Source organism: Onychomys torridus, chromosome 5 (assembly GCF_903995425.1).
Source record: "Onychomys torridus chromosome 5, mOncTor1.1, whole genome shotgun sequence".
Classification (NCBI taxonomy): Eukaryota; Metazoa; Chordata; class Mammalia; order Rodentia; family Cricetidae; genus Onychomys; species Onychomys torridus.
Window position 1 is genome coordinate 53,069,796 of NC_050447.1, and position 20,709 is coordinate 53,090,504.

A 20,709-nucleotide genomic window follows, 5' to 3' on the forward strand; every position below is an offset into this window, starting at 1 on the left:
GTCAATAGTTTGCATCCCATCCCATAATCAGCCCATTTCTCATCTCTGGAAAATTACAGTAGAAACAAAATTACCACCTAGCAAATGTGTAGTGAAATGTATGACAGTTGATCTTGAAAAACAAGTAGACAAATAACAAAAATAAAAAATACATCCCAAACAGGTCTTTTTATTTAACATAAGGCCAAAGAAGCTATCAGGCATTGCTGAATACTGCCTACTAACTGTACAAAATATTGACTGCATGCCTCGCAAACACCAGAATATCCGCTGGAATGGAATAGAAATAAATAACTTCTGCTATAAACACATGAAAACATATCCAACTGTTATCTCTTTAAACATATTGTAAATAAAAAATTACCAGTACTTCTACAAAATAAATATTAAGAAACCATTGACATAGTTGAAATGCACTCATATAAATTAACAACTTTAATTACATTAGCCAAACAGACATTGGTTAAAGAATTGCATATAGTATGCAAAAGAACTCACAAAATAAAAATAAAAACAAACAAACATCAACCACGTAACATAAAAAGTTTTAGAACAAAACAGGTTTCAGATTATCTTGGCTTTAATAATTATATTTTTCTTTTAAAGAAAAATATCAACCCATTGTCAATGCACTGTTTTTCAAAGCATTTAAATAGAGGGTAAAACCCACTGAAAATTAATACAGAAGAAATGATTCACTTTATGCATAAAAATAAATAATAATATAGCTGAGACATGTGATTCTGCTCTTGAAGATGTGAACAGCATCTTAGCATTCATTATCTCTGAGCCTTCCAATAGCTTCTTCGTGTTACAGGGTTTAATTGAAACACATACAGTGTTCATCCCCAAACTGCCTGCCCACATCTACAAGTTTCACTTATGTGGGCTTTGGGGGTGATTGAGCTTCTCTCTACATTGAAAAGAGAAATTGCCAAAAGGCTCACAGGAAATCATATTTTTCAAGTGACCACAATCATTTAAATTTATGTTTACTACATTTTTGTTCTTTTTTATTTTTTTTAAGTCACCTCTTGAGTTCAGTCCCACAAATATGAAACAATTTTGCTAATTCTGCCATTTAGAAAACTGCAAGGCCTCTCCTTGACAAAGGAGTGTGGAATCAATCTTAAATGAACATGAAATTGGCTAATCTTCTAGGATAAGAAAATCTCAATCATTGTGCTGGAATTTGCCTTACTTTTGAGGGGAATGTCAATTAAGCTTACAAAGTATTTAATTTTTAAAGAGATACTGAGCACAGATGCTCTTCATAACTTCTGGAATTCATGTGGGCAGGTACTTAACAATTATCCTAGAGAAATTGAGGAGACTAGAAAGAGCCACTCTGAGGCTAGGTGAAGTACACCACGCAGAAACTAAGATGTTAGACAGTAAAAGCTTTTTGATTTTGGACTGAGTAGCCATTTGAAAGGACCAGTTGTTCACAAGACTGTGTTTTCTGAGAGTGCTAACTATAGCAAAGTAATATCTAATATGCTTAAAGACGATAGTTAATTTAAATTCTATTGCAAGGCCATACAAATTTGATGAGCTTAGATGTGGTTTATTGGTACGTGACAACCAAGTCACTTGATCCCCCAATTAATACACCGTCCTGTGGAATTCATTTTTTTTCTAGATTTAATTACTATGGTTACTAATTAAACATGAGCTTACCCCCAGTACATCTTGAATTTAAAGGGCTTTAAAAGATTACACATTCATCTCAGATGAACAAGAACTATAATTAGTAGTTTCATAAATCCTGCTCTTCCCATGGTCTAGATAGTTCCTGATATGGCACAGTAGACCTCTACACACTATTTCTATAGGTCCCAGTAATAGCTCCAGTACCAAGAAAACAATTCAGAGGGCTCTAAGGTTTTTCATAAAAATTGGCAAAGTTGAACCTGGCCATCTACTTCCCTCAATTTTCTGCACCATGCCATCTGTCTCCACATGCAAGATCTCCAAGGTCAATGGACCTTAATTATAATTCATTTCTTATGCAGTACATGCATTTCCTGCATAAGACAGGGAGGGCCCCTGGAACACAGTAAGTATGTTTGCCCAGTAACAAGACTAAAGTAGATTGCCTACATACAGCCTAATGTGATAATGTATATTGACTTAGTATATATAATATATATTGACAGGTTCTTTTTTTTAGAGTTAAACCAGCTTTTGTAACATTTAATTTCTCACTTTTATTTCATTTTCCTACAATGACTTTAATCTATGGACTGAATTAATGCTAAAAGTTTTAATATTTTATAAAATACTGAGGAATATAGTTTTTCTCAATTAGAGTTTTTCATTTTTATAAAGTTTTCAAACTTCAAACAAGTCCGTAAAAATAAGGCTCTGTATTTTAAATACATAAATGAATAATTTATTAGCTGTTTTAGACAAGCAAAACACTGGACTAAATTAGAAACTTGGGTTTAAGCATGTATTTTGATATTTATAAGACAATCTTTTCAGTTTTGCCTCTGAAAAATACAAACTTACACATCAAGATTTTTGGCTGTAAAATAAAATATTAGAGATTTGAACAACTACCCTACTCCCTGGCTCCTAAGTACTCTCTCCCTTAACTTCCACTGTCTTAAATACTTTCCTGCTTGTTTTATTATTTAAGTAGTAACAACACTATTCAAAAAAAAAAAAGAACTTTTATTCTAGCCTAGAGATATTTTTTTCCGAAAAAGTTTCTGATTTAAGATTGATTCCAATAAATAATAAATATAAGTTGAAAAAACTCAGCCACTGTTTTCATTAACATCCTGTTTTCCCCACAGGGGATAACTTGTAGGGAACAGGGGTGAGAAAGAGGGGGGATTTTATCTTGTACATTTAAAGAGGGCCTTGCTGGATACTCACTGGGATTTTCAGGCTTTTTTCCCATCCAAATATTTGAAATGTACCCACCTAATACAGAGTAAAAGCAAGAAAAATCTATCACTTATCCTTCTTAAAAATACTGTGTTTTGCACACAAACATTCATTGTTTTAAGAACATTTAAAAAAAATGACAGCCTGAAGTGCTTAAAATGTGTATGGACATGGTACAATACATGTATATATACACACAGGTATGCATATGCACAAGCAATGTATATATACACATACAAGCATGTAGTCTCATGAATTTGAACTTGATAATCCAACAGTGTACACTACTGTACATCCAGTATGAAATGTCCTGTTTCATGGATGTAAAAAGAGTCAAAACCCAACCTCTCAGGTCTCTTAAGCCTGAACCCAACCCACCTAACTCGACCTTAAATCTTGACCCCTGACTCATTGATGGTGAACGATACCAACCACAGACAGACTGTTTAAAGGCTCACACAAATGTCTTTGGTGTATGTGTCTATTTTTAAGGTACAAAATAATAATAATAATAATTATAATTATAATAATAAAAATAGCTATTTTGTGTGCTGTAGCAGTTCTTTTATAGCTCACATGAAGTGCAGCTCTTAAAGCCCACCCCCACCCCCACCCAAAGAAAATACTTGTTAAATAAGGATTAGACAGGTCAGACACCGTTGTAGTGCAAATAGTAAACGATAAGAAACAACATTTACAAAATATAGAAATGTTTGAATCCAACAGATGGACAAACATATTCCTTTCAAGTATCTCTCCTTGAAGAAAATAAAAATTAATCAGGTTACTCCCAATACAAAAAAGTCTCTCTTTTTGTCCTCTTTCAGGTAAACAGTTTCAAACCTATTAGGTTGCATAGTTCTAAGATCATAAGCACCTTAACGAAATGTAACTTGGTATTCTTTTTTCCTTGATCTTTCACTCTTTCCGTTCCTGTTCTCAATGTTTTATGTTGATTTTTGTCTTGTGGCAAAAGTGGTACAGAAAAAAAAATGTGACCACCTGCACAGAATTATTCTTTTACCAGTACGAGTATGCATGTGGTGTGTGGAAATACCTCTGTGTGTCGTGTGTACATGTGTGTGTGTGTGTGTGTGTGTGTGTGTGTGTGTGTGTGTGTGTGTGTGTGTGTGTGTGTTTGCATGTGTGTGTGCATGTGCATGTGTGTGTGTGCACACACACACATTTGTGCACACTGAAATACACAGAGATAGTGTCACATAGACATACTTATGACCTGGGTGGGACTGGCCCTTTAAAACTCATGGCTTTCTAGACGTTATTTGGGTTGTGCTAGCCCACATTACTGCAGAATAGACAAGTAGACTTCCAGGCTCACGAGGGAACCGCAAGAGGCAGGAGAGAGGACAATACCCAGTTTGGATAAAACTGATGCCATCAGTTTGGTTTGGGAAGAAATGAAGGGTACACCATTCTCTCTTTTCCTCCCAATCCCTGTTTCCTTCACTGCTTCATATCTGAGCCCTGGCTTAGGATATTTTTCCACAACTTCCTTCATCTGTTTCATTAGGTTTTGTTTTCAGTTTAGTTTTTGTTTTGTGGGTTTTTTTTTTTTAATTTCTATTTTTCAGGTTGTTTTGTTTAATTCGGGTATCTTATATTTTTCTTCATTTTGCCACTGTCTTCTCTGGACTGTCTAGATCCATTTCCTCTGGGACCTGGCAACTCTAGGAGCAGCCACACTCCTCCACAATCATGTTCTGAATGTCCTTTTTGATGATGTTTTGACCATCATCATAATATAGCATGGACATGGGTCTCAGCTTGGTGGGCACACAACATGACTTAAGGTTGGCAAAGGGGCTATGACCCCTCATGCGGTAGTGGTTGATGACTGTTGAGTGAAAAGAGAGGGAGGACCCAGAGGTGCCTGCTATGTGGCTTGGGCACTCACCCTCACAATAGTTGGCATGATAGCCAGAGGGAGCAATGATCCAGTCATTCCAGCCAATGTCCTTGAAGCTGACAAAGAATTGTTTCTTACAGCAGATGTTGACCTTGCCATCACACTCCAAGCCCCGCCTACGCCTGCGGTGAGGGTGGTCTTCGGACTGCCTAGCCTGCAGCATGAGGAAAGGTCTGTGTGATTGTTCCTTTTCCTCTTCCACTGCTCCATCACTTCCATCTTTCTTCTTCCCATCTCCATCCACTTCTTTCTTCTTCTTCTTGCCCAGGAGCACTAGGCTGGCACCACTCTCCTGGCATTGCTCACAAGCAATCCGCACATCAAGGGAACTCTTTCCCTGGTCCAGCAGGCGCTGGATGCTGCTAGACACTGGAAAGATGTGCCAGGTACTCTTCCGAGCATCAACCACTTTCTCTGATAGCAGCAGTTCACTCCTCTCCCCCTTTAAGCCCATTTCCTCAGCCTCATCCCCCATGTCCAAGCTGCCCTGTGGGTGCTTCTGCTGCTGAAACAGACGGATGGTGACTTTGGTCCTGGTTCTGTTGGCCTTGGGGACTTTCAGGAAGAGCCAGACTTCTGCACGCTCCACTACTGACAGGTCACTGCCTTCCTTGGAAATCTCAAAATGCAGTGTCTTCCTGGCTGTACCTGAAGATAAAACAACACAAGAGAGAAAAAAAAGAGCACGTGTTAATTGAAAATTGTATATCTATCAGTAACTTCAGGCAGTAAGAATCTTGTTATCCACTATGACACACAATGCTCAGTCAGCAATTTACAGCACATACATGAGATAAACCTGTTTCCATGTGGCCACTGAGTTGAAAGGGGTTTTACAGCTTTGAAATGATTGAAGAAAAATAGTATTTTTTTTTACATGTGAAACTTACCTGAAATGTAAACTTTAGTGCCTGTAAAAGCAGTTTTATTAGAACACAGTCCTGTCTGTTTCTTTGTATGTTGCCTGTGACCATGCTTCACTTACACATAATTGAGTAGTTATGGGAAACACTAACAGAGACAAGTATGTAGGCCTTGCTCTGTGATGAAGGAAACCTGGACTTCTGCATCTCTTTCATTCACTCCTGAACTTTAGTTTAATCCATGAAACAGGAAGGATATGGTGACATTTGAAAGAGATCTCACGGGTTTGACAGGATCTGATGGAGTCACGTATATGAAAAACCCTGGAAGCCGTAGTAGTAAGTTGTAGAATTATTTTCCCACAAAAAGCCAAAAACCCTGTCCATCTATGTGTGGATCCATGTGGACCAGATTCTCTGAGACAATATTTTCTTCCCGTCACTACCTGACCTAATCTGTCTGTCAACGTGTATTGAGTTACAGCAGCAGCGTTTTCACCAAATGACCCCAGAAACTGAGTCAGGCCTCTCTCAGGTCATTTCTCCATTAAACACTTAAAGAAATCTTCCCTAAAAGTGAGTCTGATCACAGCTGTCCCTTCTGTTGTGACCTTTGCTTTCCAGTATCCCTCACACCAATTTAGTTTAGGAAACCGGCTTAGGTCATATCTATCTTATCCACTGTCATGGTATAATATGCAGCAAAGGGTAGGTAATTACTAGATTCCTAATTAACAAATGGGGGCATCTTAGCATTGAGTTGCCTTAAATGAAGAAAGCAATTCCTATCTCTGAATCCCTTATTTTTGCCTCTGTTCATTTAGAATACACCAAACAAATACCAAAGATATATTTCACTTTCTATCTGCTTTTAAAACAGAAGAAATCCCAGAAACCACTCAGATCTACCTAGATGTAGAGCCAGAACCTTGCTATTTCCTTCTTTTCTCACAGACACTTGTAGATGTATTATGCAGTCTCATTTATGATAAAAAACACGTGTCCAGACTAGAATTCTTTGATCAAGTATATATTTCCCCTCGCTTCCACGTTACCATTGGGAGGCATATAAAAGCATGCTCTCTTTTACCTGATCATGTTCCTACTCATAACTGTCTGCTGTACACGGATCACATGTACAATCTGGGAACAATTTTCAAGAGGTTCATCTATGACATCACAGTTCCCTAGGAGGATCTCCCTAACTGGCTTCCAGAATTAACAGAAATCCAGCTCTACTCGTCAGTAGAGACGTTCAGATGTTTATGGTACCGTGAATTTCAGCACAGTCTCAAGGGCACTGCAGCAGAAGGCAAGCTTTTCTGTGCGCGGTACACTGTAGATTCCCAGCTCAATCTAACACGCTGTACACTACGACTACAGTACTTTGGTAAGATCACAAAGGCAAGGCCCAGGGAGCACTGACTAGAGGCAAGGAGAGACCCCTGGCATCTGCCTAGAAGTCTGCCAAGAAGATGGGGCAGCAGAGGCATTCCTCTGAGTCACTTCACATTTTGGCTAGGAGTCAAAATAAATAATTAATAGATTTTTTTTATTCCATAGTATATAAGAGCACAGAACAGTGAGAAAGGAAAACATGATAACAGTTTTTAAAGTGAATTCTGTTTCGCCCTTTGCTAAGTGAGTTTGTTGTTGATTATTTTTATAAGAAAGTAAAAGGCTCTAGGAAAAAAAAAAAAGATGGAAATTGCAGCATATCTTGAGGTTGTTAGGGCACATGAGGGTAGAGAGGCCTAGAAGGGTTGGGGTAAAGGAAGGATAGGGTCCAAGAGGCCTGGAAAAGTACATGCTCCTCCACTGAAGGGGCACATCTGCTACTCCTTTGGAAAATGTTAACTTACCTACCTGTCATTTTCCTTCCTGCCTCCATGCAGAACCCTTTCTGAAATTCTGAGCTGTGCAGGGTGTCAGTCCACAGACAGAGAATAAACATAGCAGCTTAATTTGAGAAGTCAGAAGAGGCTGCCTTCTTTCTCTAGGAAACAGCTTCTGACTGGCAAGGTTCACTAGGTCTCAAGTAAGGCAGCCTTCTCCCAAACTCTCTTCTGTCCCCATCCACCCTTGGCATGGGTGTGAGGGTAAAGAAGCTGACAGCAGCGATGACCTGCTCAACCAAGGCTTCCTATAAACAGTCCTGTGCTGACTGCAGATGCTGGGGTAGGGGACAGGAGAGGATTACTTGGCGTGCTAGAAGAAGTGACTGTGCATATGAATTGCTTTTTATCATGGCCAGTAAGGCTGAGGCCTTGTACTCCTGTCACACAGCCTGCAGGATGGCCCCTTATTTCATGGGAACAAGTTTCTAATGCCTGGGGTAGCTCCACCCCTTCTTCACAGGCGGCTGTACTTGGAAGCAAATGATTTAGTGTTCCTGCAAGAGGATCGTACAAAGAGAGTGCTCATTAGAGGGGGCTCAGTCTGTCAGGTGCTGTTACATTAGGCTCAGAGAGTCATCATCCAACGACTCTCAGGCTGGTCTTGGCTGACAATTAACTACAAGCCATTGCCTGTGTGTCACGGGGATGCAAGGGTGCTGATTTATGCCGCAGTTTAATTATCCAGCCGAAAGCCTCTGCTCCTGTATTTGTTTCCTCTCTAGCTTGCTTCATCTCTCCCCCATATTTCTGACATTTGGATTTTCCCCTACTAATTGACATGCCTGTCCCCTCCTTCTCCTGGTGTCCATTTCTGGAACTGCTATTTGTGTATTGCATGATATTTTATCAGGGAAAAAATAAAACTGAGATCCAATTTCATGAAAGTGCTGTTGCCGTATGCCCAGGAGGACAGGGGGAGGAGAGAGTCAAGTCTTCCTCCGTCTACCTCATGCGCAGGTACATTTTACAAGTTCTATTGTATTCTGACTTATTAAGCAGGGCATTTTTTTCTTTTACCTTAGCTTTCATTGTAGAAGGGTGTGGGGAGAGTGAGATGGATGGAAGCTGAAGCGGACTGACTGTTTATCAGACCTGTTGGTTTCAGAAATATATTACAGTTCTCAGGTTAGTTACATAAGAATGAAAAATATAATTAGCAAATGCTATATTCCCTTCTTTTCTATTACCTGAGAGAAATTGCTATATTGCAGTGATGCTTCAGGAAGCCCCAAGCTGAACATGTAATGATTTGGAAAAGGAAAGAAAGATATCTAAGGCTGAGCTGTTGAGGATCAACTTCCCATCCATATCAGGCCTGACTTTAATATCTGGTGCTGTAAAAATCCTGAAATAAATGCCTTCCCATAATGCTACGTAAGCAAATATGGCAGTCCTGTGTCCAGGTGTGTGCCAGGTTCCTCCACCAGGCCACAGCTCCCTCGTTAAAGCTGCTGGCTCTCTAACCTTTCATTAACTACTCCCTGTACCGTTCTTTTCCCCTCTGTGCTATTTTCTGTCCTGAGGCTTGTGAGCAAGGCTTATATCACAGCCTGCTCTGTCTGAGTAATTCACTAAGAAAGTCCCACGCAAAACCATGTGGGTGATAATACCTCATCACTTAAGCCCCCGTGAGCTTGGTGGACACACCGCAAAGCAGAAGGAAATGGGCAGAACATTCCGGAGGGGCTACAGTTTGTACCTTATAGGGAATACCTTTGAAATGCTGCCTGGGGGAAGGGCTGGATGGAAAGAAAGTCTACGTCAGCCTAAAGGAAGAGTGTTTGTACCGATTCTCTTTTGCTTTCAGGATTTTTCTCTAGCTTGGTCACAGAGGTATGCCAGGGCTTAAGTAAGCAGGCTCTTTGTTCCCTTCCCCAACATTAGTGTGTAAATGCCACACACACGAAAGTCCACGTATCAGATTTGTGAGTATATGACCATTTTCATTAAATAATCAATATACACACAAAGTTTCAGCTGACTTTAGCCCGGTTTTCCTCACCAATGTCCTGGGTAAATATGCTGCCCTTTTACAAAGAGATAATAATGACATCTCTGTTAATATGAAAAGCCATGCCATTCATGGTGCACATTTAAACTCACCGTGAGGGGAGCACAGCTCTGCTGTAAAATATGTGTTACTCTAATTTTCCATTCTTCGTCAAGTTTCCCTGTGCCTAGATACAGCACAGTCAATAACATAAAGGGCCAGCATTGCAGCCTGTGTGTTCTCTGAGGCACTAAGTCGGCCTCTGGATGGCTTCCAGGGGGTTCTGCAGAAGGCAGCCAGTGAGGTCTGAAAGGTTATTTTTCCCCCGTCCTACAATAGAGAATCTCGCTTACAGCAGGCGTATTAACTTGCTTCTATGAATTATCCTGTCTAAACTTGTGGCTTTAATACCTCTCATTGGGATCCATTTTTGAATTATTGTAAATCTTCAGGTCTGAGTAACGTATCATCCATTGCCTCTTCCATTTAAATAAGGATTTTAAAAAAAGGGGGGGATAGGGGGAGTTAAGCCTTTGAAAAAAGAGGAGTCTTCATAACATACATAGAAAAAAAAATTCTCAAGATTCAACCCAGAGAGTTTTTCCAGAGTTCCTCAAAACTTTTACACTTTTAATTTTGGACCTAGGATCCAGTCAAGCATGGAGAATTCCGAAGTAAAGCGAAGAAATCATGCTCCAGTTTGATAGAGCAGAAGGGCCAAAGCAAATAAGTATTTTCATGAAGAGTGGGAAGGTACTCCTTCTCTCCATGTGAAACTGCATCTCTCTCCTGCCATCTCCTATCATACTATGCTACACCCACTCCACAGGCAAAAAAAAAAAAACCAAAGTGCTCATCTCTTTGCACATTCTTCCCCACGGTTTCTCTCCACACTCTCAGCTGGGAAACAAATGCGTCCTCAGCAGCTGAACTCCATGTTCCTACCAGGCGTTAAATAAATAGTCTCTTTTTTCTCCCTGTTGGAAGTCACTTGTCATTTTTGTCCCTTGTGAAACGCATTGATTCGGCAGGCAAACTAGGAAGCAGAATTGGGGAAGATGTCTTTGTAGACCCCAGGCAACCGTATTAGAGAGACTGTGCTCACATCAGTGTGGCTGACGATTCACACACATCCCAAGCCCTGTTTTGTTTGTTTTTGAAATGTATCGCTCCTCTGTGGCCGATGGAGCTGTGGAATATTCACATGGACCACAGTGTTCCTATTGCTGTGTCTCTGTCTCGCTTAATGTATCACAGGTACTTGTGCACCTCCCAGCCCATAAAATCTTAACTCTTTGGGAAGATGGGATTGTGGGGAGGAAGTAACTGATAAACTTCCAGATTAAGGTGCTACAGGCTGGGGCTTCAAGTAGACACAAAACTGCTTTTTCCAGATTAGCTGATGAAGATTTAGGGATGCGCCCTCTTGTGGTCAATCTTTTCCAAATTCAGATTAAGTGTGAAACCTTAAAAGTTCAGAGGTTCTCTGAGGTGTAATTCACAAGACAGGTCAAAAGAAAGGCAGGGAATGGAGCTCTGGAAGTTTACTCCATTTCCAGATGGCTTTCTTGAGGTGTAGAGAAGCACTCTTCAGGTGATCTCATGTCTAACTCAGATCTTCTGTACCTGGTGTCCTCCAAGAGGGGAGAGATTTGCTGCTTTAGACAACACCTGGGCAGTATTTATTCAGGCATCACTTTTTTTGTTTCTCTATCTTATGTAGCAGGCACTCAAGTAAGATAATTGTGAAAATCAGCAACTAACCATGGCAGAATCTATGCAGACTCAATGGAGGGCTGTTACTGTACAACTGCTATAACAAAGCAAAAGTAGATAAGACACAGTGTATTGGCCAAGAAGTCCTCTGATCTCAGTTTCATTGAGAATTTAAGTCATAGCTGGATTGGCTTTACTCATCCACACTGCCATTCCTTTGAAGAAAAGGGAGTACTGAGAGTTTGGGGCCAGCCATATGCTAACTTTGGGCAGCACTCTTGGGTGACACCTTTAAAAATAAAATCGATTTTATTTATTGGAACAGATTTCAGAGAGCTTGAGAGTGAATATCTATCTGCTGCTTAGTCAATGCTATCCAAATTGGCTCCACAAAGCTGAACTACCTCCCTCCTGAACACAGTAGGACAGTTAGTTAAAAGCTCAAGGTACTGTTGCCTGGCAGTCTCTTTATTTTTACATTTGTTTTTTGTCAGCTTTTTCTAATAATCTTGAGTGAAGAGGCCAAAGGGGAGGAAGAAAACATCCCCTAGCAGGAATCTTGGTATTAAAAGGCACATCTATGGTGTGTTTACAGGTGACACTCAATGACTGTACTCTGTGTTGTACAAATAGTTACAAAAAAGAAAAAGAAAAAAAGAGCACATGCTCTTTTCTATTCTTGAAATATGTTCGTGTACTACATAGAAAAGTAGAGCTACTCCAAAAGCAACAAGACAGTTCTTTGCCATTCATTTTCATGTATTTTCTCTAATTAATCAGATGGTAAATATGTTTCCTGCATAGGCAAAATGATTATATTATACTCTACACTATTTAGAGAGTAGATTGTCTATACTTTGATCCTTACTTACATCTATGAAATTATAATAAATCAACTTGAAGTCAATGTGTGCTTCTTCTCACATGAGAAATAAGCAACTGTAACAAACACACCATGTTCCTGGACTAGAAAGAGTTTCCACTTACAAATTTTACACTCAGTCAATGTGTGAGTCCAGTGAATCACCGTTGTAAATAGTAGCTCATTTTCTCTCAAACTAAACAACAGAGAAGCAAAAATGACAAGATCCTATTTAACTGAGAGAGTCATTAGCATTGAGAAGGCCATAAGTAAGAAAGAGTGTAAATGGCCTATTCTTTGCCAAATCTCTAACTGCCAAGCAATGAATTTTCTGTAGAAGCCCAGTAAGAAGAGGGTAGGATAGAGTGCTGGCATCCACTGTGCAGTTAAACATGGTGGAAGTCATATGGATAGTCACATGATACATTTAAAACCAAGTTAGTAGAAACTGCAGCTGAGGCCAACATAGGTGAAGGTTGTATAGAAAAACATGTGAGGACCAGCACTAATCTTCTACAGCACAGAACCCATCCCATGCACACCAGCCAATGTGATTCTCTTGCACCTTCAAATTATGAAAGCTGAAGAAAATTAAGTGGCAACCTGAAAGGTCCAACCTGTCTTTTTGCTCAGTAAGGTTCAGAAAATAAAGTCACCATGACCAAGGTTTGGGACCTGTATCCAGAAGGACCTGGTCAGTAAGAATGGAGGGCATGGACAGAGCTAACCTACCAAGGGAACTGCTGGGGTAGCAAGGCTTCTCCCAAGGAGGAAGCCACCAAGCCAGCAGCCTGTGGAATCCCACCCTACCCACCCCCCAAGAATGCCCAGGTCTTGCATGGCTTTCTTGAAAACAGTACATCTGACTCAACAGGTTTTCAGGATTGGAAATTTTGAGTGTTGCCTTAATTGTTTATACTGCTGCAGCAAACTTTTAAACAAAATGCTGGGAGTCCCTGCACATACTTTACTAGCCATATGCTATACCAAACAAAACAATGGCATTCCTTTCAAATGGCTTTGGCAAAGGATCCTATTCCTTAGCCTGGCATTTACCATGAAAGTGAAAAGGTATTATTAACCCATCTGTATGCCAGCTCCCACAGACTTACAGACTTGTAGTAAGATCTGTGTCCTCCTGCTCTGTGTCCAGTTCCAAGTCTAGGGCCTCGGCTTTAGACAGGTACTTTGTACACAGCAACAGGTTAGCGTGTTCCTGAGCCAATGATTAGAATCTATTCAAGTTCTTAAGTCTCAAAAATTGAGTAGTTCATCATAGTGTGTGAGAGCACACTGTCAAGGTTGCATTCCTTGGCAAAAAGTTCTTAGTAACTTTACAAAGAACGAAACTGGGTTGGGGGTGAGGTTCTTTGGCTTTTGATGCTGTTGCTTTTGTTTTTATTCCGAAAGCAACGCTATTCTGAAAGTAATCGCCAATTCAATGCTAACTGCCCTGGGAGTTGCTCTTTCCTGTCTTGGGTGGATTGTGCACAGAGGCAGGCTTTCCAGAGGTGAAAATGATTGTCACTAATAAATATGCCCCGCGTCTGGCTCCGATGTGGCCCCAGATCAGACATTTAAAGGAGATTTGTTTTCAGACAGTGGATTCATCCGTGCCTTTGCACCCGCCCCCCAGGCACTCTCACCCCTACCCCAGAACAACTTTGGATGGGGTCCAGATGCTGCCTCTGTACCCCCAAACCCCCAAATGCCCTGCTTTCATCTGGCTGCTCAGATCTGGTTTCCTAGGCAGGGCAGCTAGGGAGCTCCATGCAGACTGCCTTCCAGCTCCAGACTGGCCCAAGAGAATCCTCTCTGGGTAACCGCTGAATTTATTTAGCAAGTGTAAGCTAGCCATCGCGGGGCAGGGCTCCCTGGCAAAGAAGTCCTCTCCCCTCCTCTGCCTCTCAGGCGCCACCATCACCTAATAACTAATAACCTTCCCGGGCGGTCGCTAGCGGGAGGGGGAAGAAGTTCCTGCTAGGACTGTCAACGGAATACATTTCCCTGCCCCCGCCCCCCCCCCCAACGCCAGCACCCACCTGACTCGGCAAAGGTGATGATCTCCGAGGTCTGCTCCATGAGTTCATTCATTTCGGCCCTTCTGCCAATGTCGTCCTCTATCTCCACATACCCGTTCTCCCCCACTTTACCCACATGAAGCTTTCTGATCGCGTTGAGAAGCGCCGCCTTGGGCACCGGCTGGGTGACATCGGGTCTCTTCTTCAAGTGCAGCATGTTTAGGATGTGTTTCTTGACAGCCTCTACCATCTCTGGCTGAGAGTTAGGTCCATCCTTCGGAAGGGTGGCCAGCGCACAGGACGGGCAGTCCGGGGCTGCTCCGTGCCCCTCGGATCCTGGGGTGGGGGAACTCCTCACTATAATCCAGCAACTTGCCAACAGAAATCCTCTCAGCCAAAGCAAGGGCATCCTGGCAGCAAAAGTCGTAGGGTTGCCTTCTTTAAAGGCCCTGCTTTTCCTCCCACCCTCACGCACAGGTTTCTTTCTTTCTTTTTTTTTTCTTTTCCTTTTCTTTTTTTCTATTTTTTCTTTTTTTGGACTTTTTTTTTTTTCCTTCTCCTCTTCAGCAAATTCTCTGGAACAAGAGCAAAAAGTTTTCTGTGAAGTTTTGTTTGCAGGTTCCCTCTCTGAATGCAGTCAGTGCTGTAGGTTTGTGGCTGTCAGGGAGGAGAGTTCTGTCTCCGAGTAAAAGAGAAGGAAGGAGGGAGGGAGAGAGGGAGGGAGAGAGGGAGGGAGGAAGGAAGAGACAGGGTGGGGGGGGAGACAGAGACTGAGAGAGGATGGGAGGGAGAGAGACAGGGAGAAAAGAGAGAGGGGGAGAGTAGACAGAGGAAGAGGGGGAGAGAGAGAGGGAGAGCAAGGGAGGGGGAGGGGAGGGAAGAGGGAGAGAGGGAGGGAAGGAGGGAGAGAGAGAGAGAGAGAGAGAGAGAGAGAGAGAGAGAGAGACGATTGGTCCTAAGTGAGTGAGTGAATGGGAGAGGGAGGGAGGAGGGGGGCTGTGAGTAAGAGCTGTGACTCGGGAGGAGGGACAGCCCGTTTCTGACAGGCTGCCTTCCTTCTGCTCCTTGCTCCCTCACGCACACCTCTCTTCAAATCCAGCCATTCTCTGGGGGTGGGAGGGTGGGGGGTAATTCTTCAGTCCTTTCTACGATAAATGCTCCTAATTCTGCTCACTTTCGGTCTAGGAGTTTCTTTCTTTTTCTTCTACTTTTTTTTTTAACTTCTTTTCATCTTTCTCTGTCTTGGGAAACCCAAGCCAACTAAATGCACCGTCTCCATTCACTGAGATAACTTGATTGGAAAGTGTACCCCCGAAGTCCTCTCCCATGACCTTGCACTACTCTGGAGTAAGCACGCACCTGGCCTCGATGTGGGGCTGAGGGAAGTCCTCAGTAGATGGCACAGGTCAGGGGCCTGGGCCTGGGGCAGAGGAGCTGCCTAAGACAGCTGGTTGTTCTGCCTGACAGAATCCAGAACCATTCCTTTCTGCCATTCATTCATATTTAAATGTCCAGGGTCCTCATGCCAGCAGGGGATCCAATGGGACCTGGAGCGCAGCAGAACTTTTGTCTGGGGTCATCTAATACACTCTGCTTTTGCCAACTGGGCACCACAGCAGGGCATTGGAAGCTCCCTTGGGCAAGCAGCATTTTATATGCCCTAATCAGAGAAGGTACTCACTTTTCTCTCTCCCTCTGCCCTGGATACACGCATATTCACAAATTATAGCCTCCTGTCCCTTGTCCTGGCTTCACAGATAAAGCACAGAATTAACTTGGCCTTTCTCACATCCTTTCATAAAAAGAGTGCACTCTTACCGTGTGAAAAACTGGCCTATGGGGAAAGAATCTCTAAAATATATTTGTCAAATTATTTTTCTCTGGCATGTGCCAGTTTTGTTTTGTTTTCTGCACGCACACCTACCACCACCACCCAGTCTTGACCATATCATTCATGGCACCCTGCTTGGTTGCTTCCTTTCTCTTCAAAGTAACAGCAGAGCTGAAATCATGGAGGATTACAGTGCTCACAGAACAAGACAAATGTGCATTTGAAAACAATGCCTTTCTGGGGCTTTTTTTTTAAAGTCCTGCACACCCCCTTTTCATTTTCTGTCTTATTGCTTTTATCTTGCAGAAGTATCTTTAAAGCATCCATTTATTAAGGCTGCCCCTTTCTCTCAGTTTCTTCCCTACACATAAGCCCTCTTAGTTTCTGTAGAGACACTGCTTCTACCTGACACTTACCCTCTTCATAGCATTCTGTCTAGCAAAGCAGGTCAGGAGAACAGAGTTAATAGGTGTCATGACTACAAGCATAAGGTCTACATACAAAGAGAAGAGCTTGATAAAATCCTAACACTCAGTTAAACTTCCAGTTTTGACAGGTAACAATGCTTTTCTGAGCCACACAAATGCTACCTTTTTCAGAAGCAGCAGTGCACAAGACTTGCTTGGTTCCAAACCTTCTGACACCCTGGCAGGGTTAGGAGGGCTCTGCTGTTATTGATAAGACTGTCCATAACACCTAAAACTCTCATTTAAAAAAAAAGGGGGGGGGGATGGTAAAAAGATAAGGGAAGTAGGGGGATGGGTATTATAATGGTTTAATAAAAAATCTTTGTATTATAATAATGTCACCCACCTATTTGGAGTTGCAGATACAGAACCCGGAGCATTTTGTGGTGCAGTTAAGTTTTACAAGACAGACTAACACAGAGCATAAAGTTTAATGACTCTAAACAACTTGAGAGTCCTAATAGCAGCATTTGGATAAGAACAACTTATCAATGTTTGGATTCTCTCTGTATGTGAATGTGTGTGTGTTCCCTGAATTTACTGTTTGCAAATGGAACTCTTAAAAATAGCTTTCTCTCTTTGGCATATGTACTTGTATATGTGTGCTGAATGGGTTGTATAAACACATAATCTATTTGCATGCTCTAGAACTATTAAAAACAGTATTAACCTGCCTGCACAAGAGAAAACGATACAAATTACAATGCCTATGGAGGTGCCAAAAAGTTGTAAAAGTCCTCTTAGCCATAGTGATTTTTAATGTGTATAGAGCTCATAAGCAAGAATAAAAGCATTACCTTTCGGGTCCCTTCTGCTTTGCCAGCCGGCTCTTGTATCATGAGGTCAGAGCTGTCTGAGTTCCTCTTCATGGTATTGGCACTGTGAAGTTTTATACTGTAGTACTTAGTTGTACACTCACACATTGGTACCTCGCAAAGAGGAGGGCTGGGGCTTTGTTTGGATTGGTTAGAATCAGCATGACGTCAGCAGATGACTAGTTTTTCCAGGGTGAGACATTTCATAATTCATTATCCAATGGAAATCCCTCTTGGCTTCTGAGATACTACCTGGGTGATGTCCTGAGCCAGTAAAGCCTGTGGCTAGGAATAGTTCACCCTTGACAAAACTAAGAGAACCAAATACAGGCATATACATCTCCAGGAATGTCCAGCCTTGACTTTATACTACTCACCCTTCCCCTCTTGTTATATTCAGACTCAATTTTATGTCTGTACATAGAACATCTGTTACTTCATAAAGTTGCCTATATTTGCAAAGCACTTTACTTTTTCCACAGCAAAGAAAATTCATCATGATCTTTATAGGAAGTCTAATTTGATAATTATGATTAAAATAAGCTATTTTCTTGAGACAAGCATAGGAAAATCTGTATGTCCATGTGCTGATGGTCTCCCTGCCTTGACTCACACTATTAATTTACACTTTGAAATTGAATGCCTGCTTCATACATCATTTATCACCCCAGACTTGGGCAATGGTCCTTCTTTGCAAGTTAACTTCCTAAGTACCCTGCCTAGATCTTTAGAGTCTCATCCTAACTAGCAAAACACAACCACAAAAACACACCAAAAAAGACATACATCTTTTTTTTATACTAGAACTTCAAGTCCTATAATTTATAAACATTATAAATATGAATGTAATGAAAAGAGTGAACTCTTCTTGAAATAGAAGTAAAGTTAGTTTGGGGGTTTTCTTTTGGGGGTGATCGCACTGGCAGGGAGATAACATAGAGAGGAAGAACACTCCGATAAGCCCAGTAAAGACTGGCCGTTGTTCTCAGGAAGGAGCACAGCTGAAGTACTGGCCAGGTTCTCATGACAAGTTGGATAAAATGTGCAAAATTGGGAGCTAATGAAAGCCATATGACCAGATACGTTGTTTTGTGTGCCGGATTTAACATGCATAAAATAAACTTTTCACTGTGCCCACAAGCAAAATAGAGAGGCTCTGGTCTCCTGATGTGTAGTGGGGGAAGGTTCCTTTAGGACACCAGGAGCTGTCTCTGCAAGGGTATCTCCTGGCTACAAAGTGTGGGTGCTGGCTATATGTCGGGGAGGAGAGGAGAGGAGCATTCTAAGAACTGCATTAGAGAACTGAAGTAGGAAATGAAGTTGCAGGGCAAGAAAGGAATATGAGTGGCAAGACATAAAGAAAATCAGAGATGGTCAATCCCATGCCCACCCCAGGATGAACATAAACACTTGGGAGACAGGCACTTCCATACTGTTTGATAAAAACCTTCAAGCAGCTAAACTCACCTCCTGCCTCACACATGATTTCAGGGAAAGTACCACTTGCACCCGAATGTAGTGTGGGTGGCACAGAAAAGTGCCTGCGTCAGACCCCAGCTCTGAGGCTCCCTCATTATTTAAACTCAAGCCTCAGTGTTCCCATCTATAAAATGGGATCTATAATCTCAGGGTCAAAACTCAGTGGTCACAAAGAATGTTATTTCTGGGCATGCTGGTAGTTTCTTAAGCATGTGTGTCATGGGAATGTTCAGGACCCTGACTGCAGAAGCCACCTCACATGGGTCACTCTGAGACCCTGTTGGCCTTTGACGCCACGGAAGTGCCCACCTGCTAAGCCAGTCTATGACAAGACTTAGCTGGATCCCCCAACCTCAGAGCTGAACTACACTGGGAAAGCCTCCTCTCTCTCCGTGGAAATCAAGTTGGGGGGGGGGGGGGGAGGAAGCAGGCAGGTTAAAATAGCTTCTTTGGAATATTCTGGGCTGAGGATCAGCGTTTCCCTGCTGAATTCCAGGGCCCAGGGCGTGCGCTGGTCAACCCAGCTCTGAACGGGGTTGGTTTCTCTTTCACTTCCTGCCCCCCCAAACACCCCCGCGGAGACTCCCTGCACCCAGGCCCTGTCCCTTCTCAGCCTGCCACCGTACCTTGAGCAGCACCTGCTGGCAGTTTCCAGGGATCACTCCCGAATGCGCAGCTCCAGCCCGGCTCTCGGGACGCCTGGACTCAGGGCCAAGCCGGTCCAAGCGGCCGCCTCTATTTTTACCCTGAACACCAGCAAGGGCAACTTCGTTTAAAAGCGCAGCTCTTGATTTTTCCCCCCCTTTGGCAGCTAAAGAATTCAGGGAGGGGAAGAAAAAAAAAATCACTGTTCAGTGAGTGCAGCTGGGAATCTCTGATCCCAGCCCTTGGTGCCAGGGAATGTCAGGGACCGGGACCTGCAGTGGGACTAGCGGTCTCCTGGCCGGCCGATGCGAGCGGCAACGCAGGCCTGGCGCCCGCAGACTGCCCCTTCCCGAGTGTGGAGTTCGGTCCCACCGACTACCGCACTGGCAGAGTGGCCCGCTGCCACCGCGCTCTGCACCTAGCGGAGGCGTTCTGATTTACTGGCTACTTCACAAAGCTCCAACTCCACGCTGGCCCTGTGCTTGCCTGGAGGAGCAGCCACTAGCGAACCCGGGGAGCAGCTTGCTGTGAGGAGGAGCCCGGAGGGAAACTGGTACCTTATTTTACTGTAATTGCAAAAGAAGCGATGTGCCAGAGATTTATATTTAGAAGTTGTATGTTTCTACTTTTATGTAAATGGAGCAATTAGGGCCTGTCTTGTTTCTGCTAACTCGAATGCGTGAGCATTGCTGGGGAGCTGGTGTTTTCAATCACAATTAGTGAGCTGGTCAAGACACACAGTTCCTTTGAGGATAGAGCTCCTTTGTGCGGATGGAGAGACCTGCATTTTGGTGCTGGCCTGTGGCTTGGGGTGACACATATCTCAGGGGCATAGCTAACTCTGGACTAGCGTGTTTGCCCTGTGCGGCAGCTGGGCCCATGTAAAGTTGGCAGAGATCAAGAAGTGAGAATATTCACTTTTCCTCTCAAGCGAACCGTATGTCCTTAAGCATTCATCCAGACTATTGATCGCTCTTCCCTCACTATTCCTGAATCGAGGAGACAGGCTTGGGAAGGGGGCCGTTGTCCACGACTCTGGTTAGCTGCTGCTCACACATCCTATGATTCAGTCCAACATGGCAAACAGGGGATAAGGACACCCTCAGCAGGTGACTGAGTAGTGTCCTCTGATTCAACTGAATGACAGGAGGCTGGTGGTTCAGAGGCACCGACAAGCTGCTGACAGCTCAGGGTGTTTGGTTCCTTCCCATGAAAAATCTGTTTCCAGAAAATCATGATTTCTGCCTCATCCCCACTGGGAAAGTGAACATGAAACGTGACTATGGAAATGAAAAGG

General features: G+C 42.8%; 1 protein-coding gene and 1 long non-coding RNA gene across 5 annotated transcripts in view; one reads left to right on the forward strand and one right to left on the reverse strand.

Moving 5' to 3' along the window:
• Positions 1-4,488: 4,488 nt before the first annotated feature.
• On the reverse strand, positions 4,489-14,646 carry Inhba (inhibin subunit beta A). Its single transcript, XM_036187634.1, has 2 exons — positions 14,197-14,646; positions 4,489-5,473 (listed from the first exon to the last, which is right to left on the reverse strand). Exons 1-2 carry the CDS (start codon positions 14,582-14,584, stop codon positions 4,587-4,589), a joined length of 1,275 nt encoding a protein of 424 aa, XP_036043527.1. The 5' UTR covers positions 14,585-14,646; the 3' UTR covers positions 4,489-4,586.
• The window catches only part of LOC118583888, a 112,577-nt gene continuing 100,219 nt past the window's right edge, over positions 8,352-20,709 (forward strand). For all 4 annotated transcript variants that reach the window (XR_004944979.1, XR_004944980.1, XR_004944978.1 and 1 more), the window contains exon 1: positions 8,352-8,543. This is a non-coding gene — a long non-coding RNA (uncharacterized LOC118583888). The remainder of the gene's footprint in view (positions 8,544-20,709) is intronic.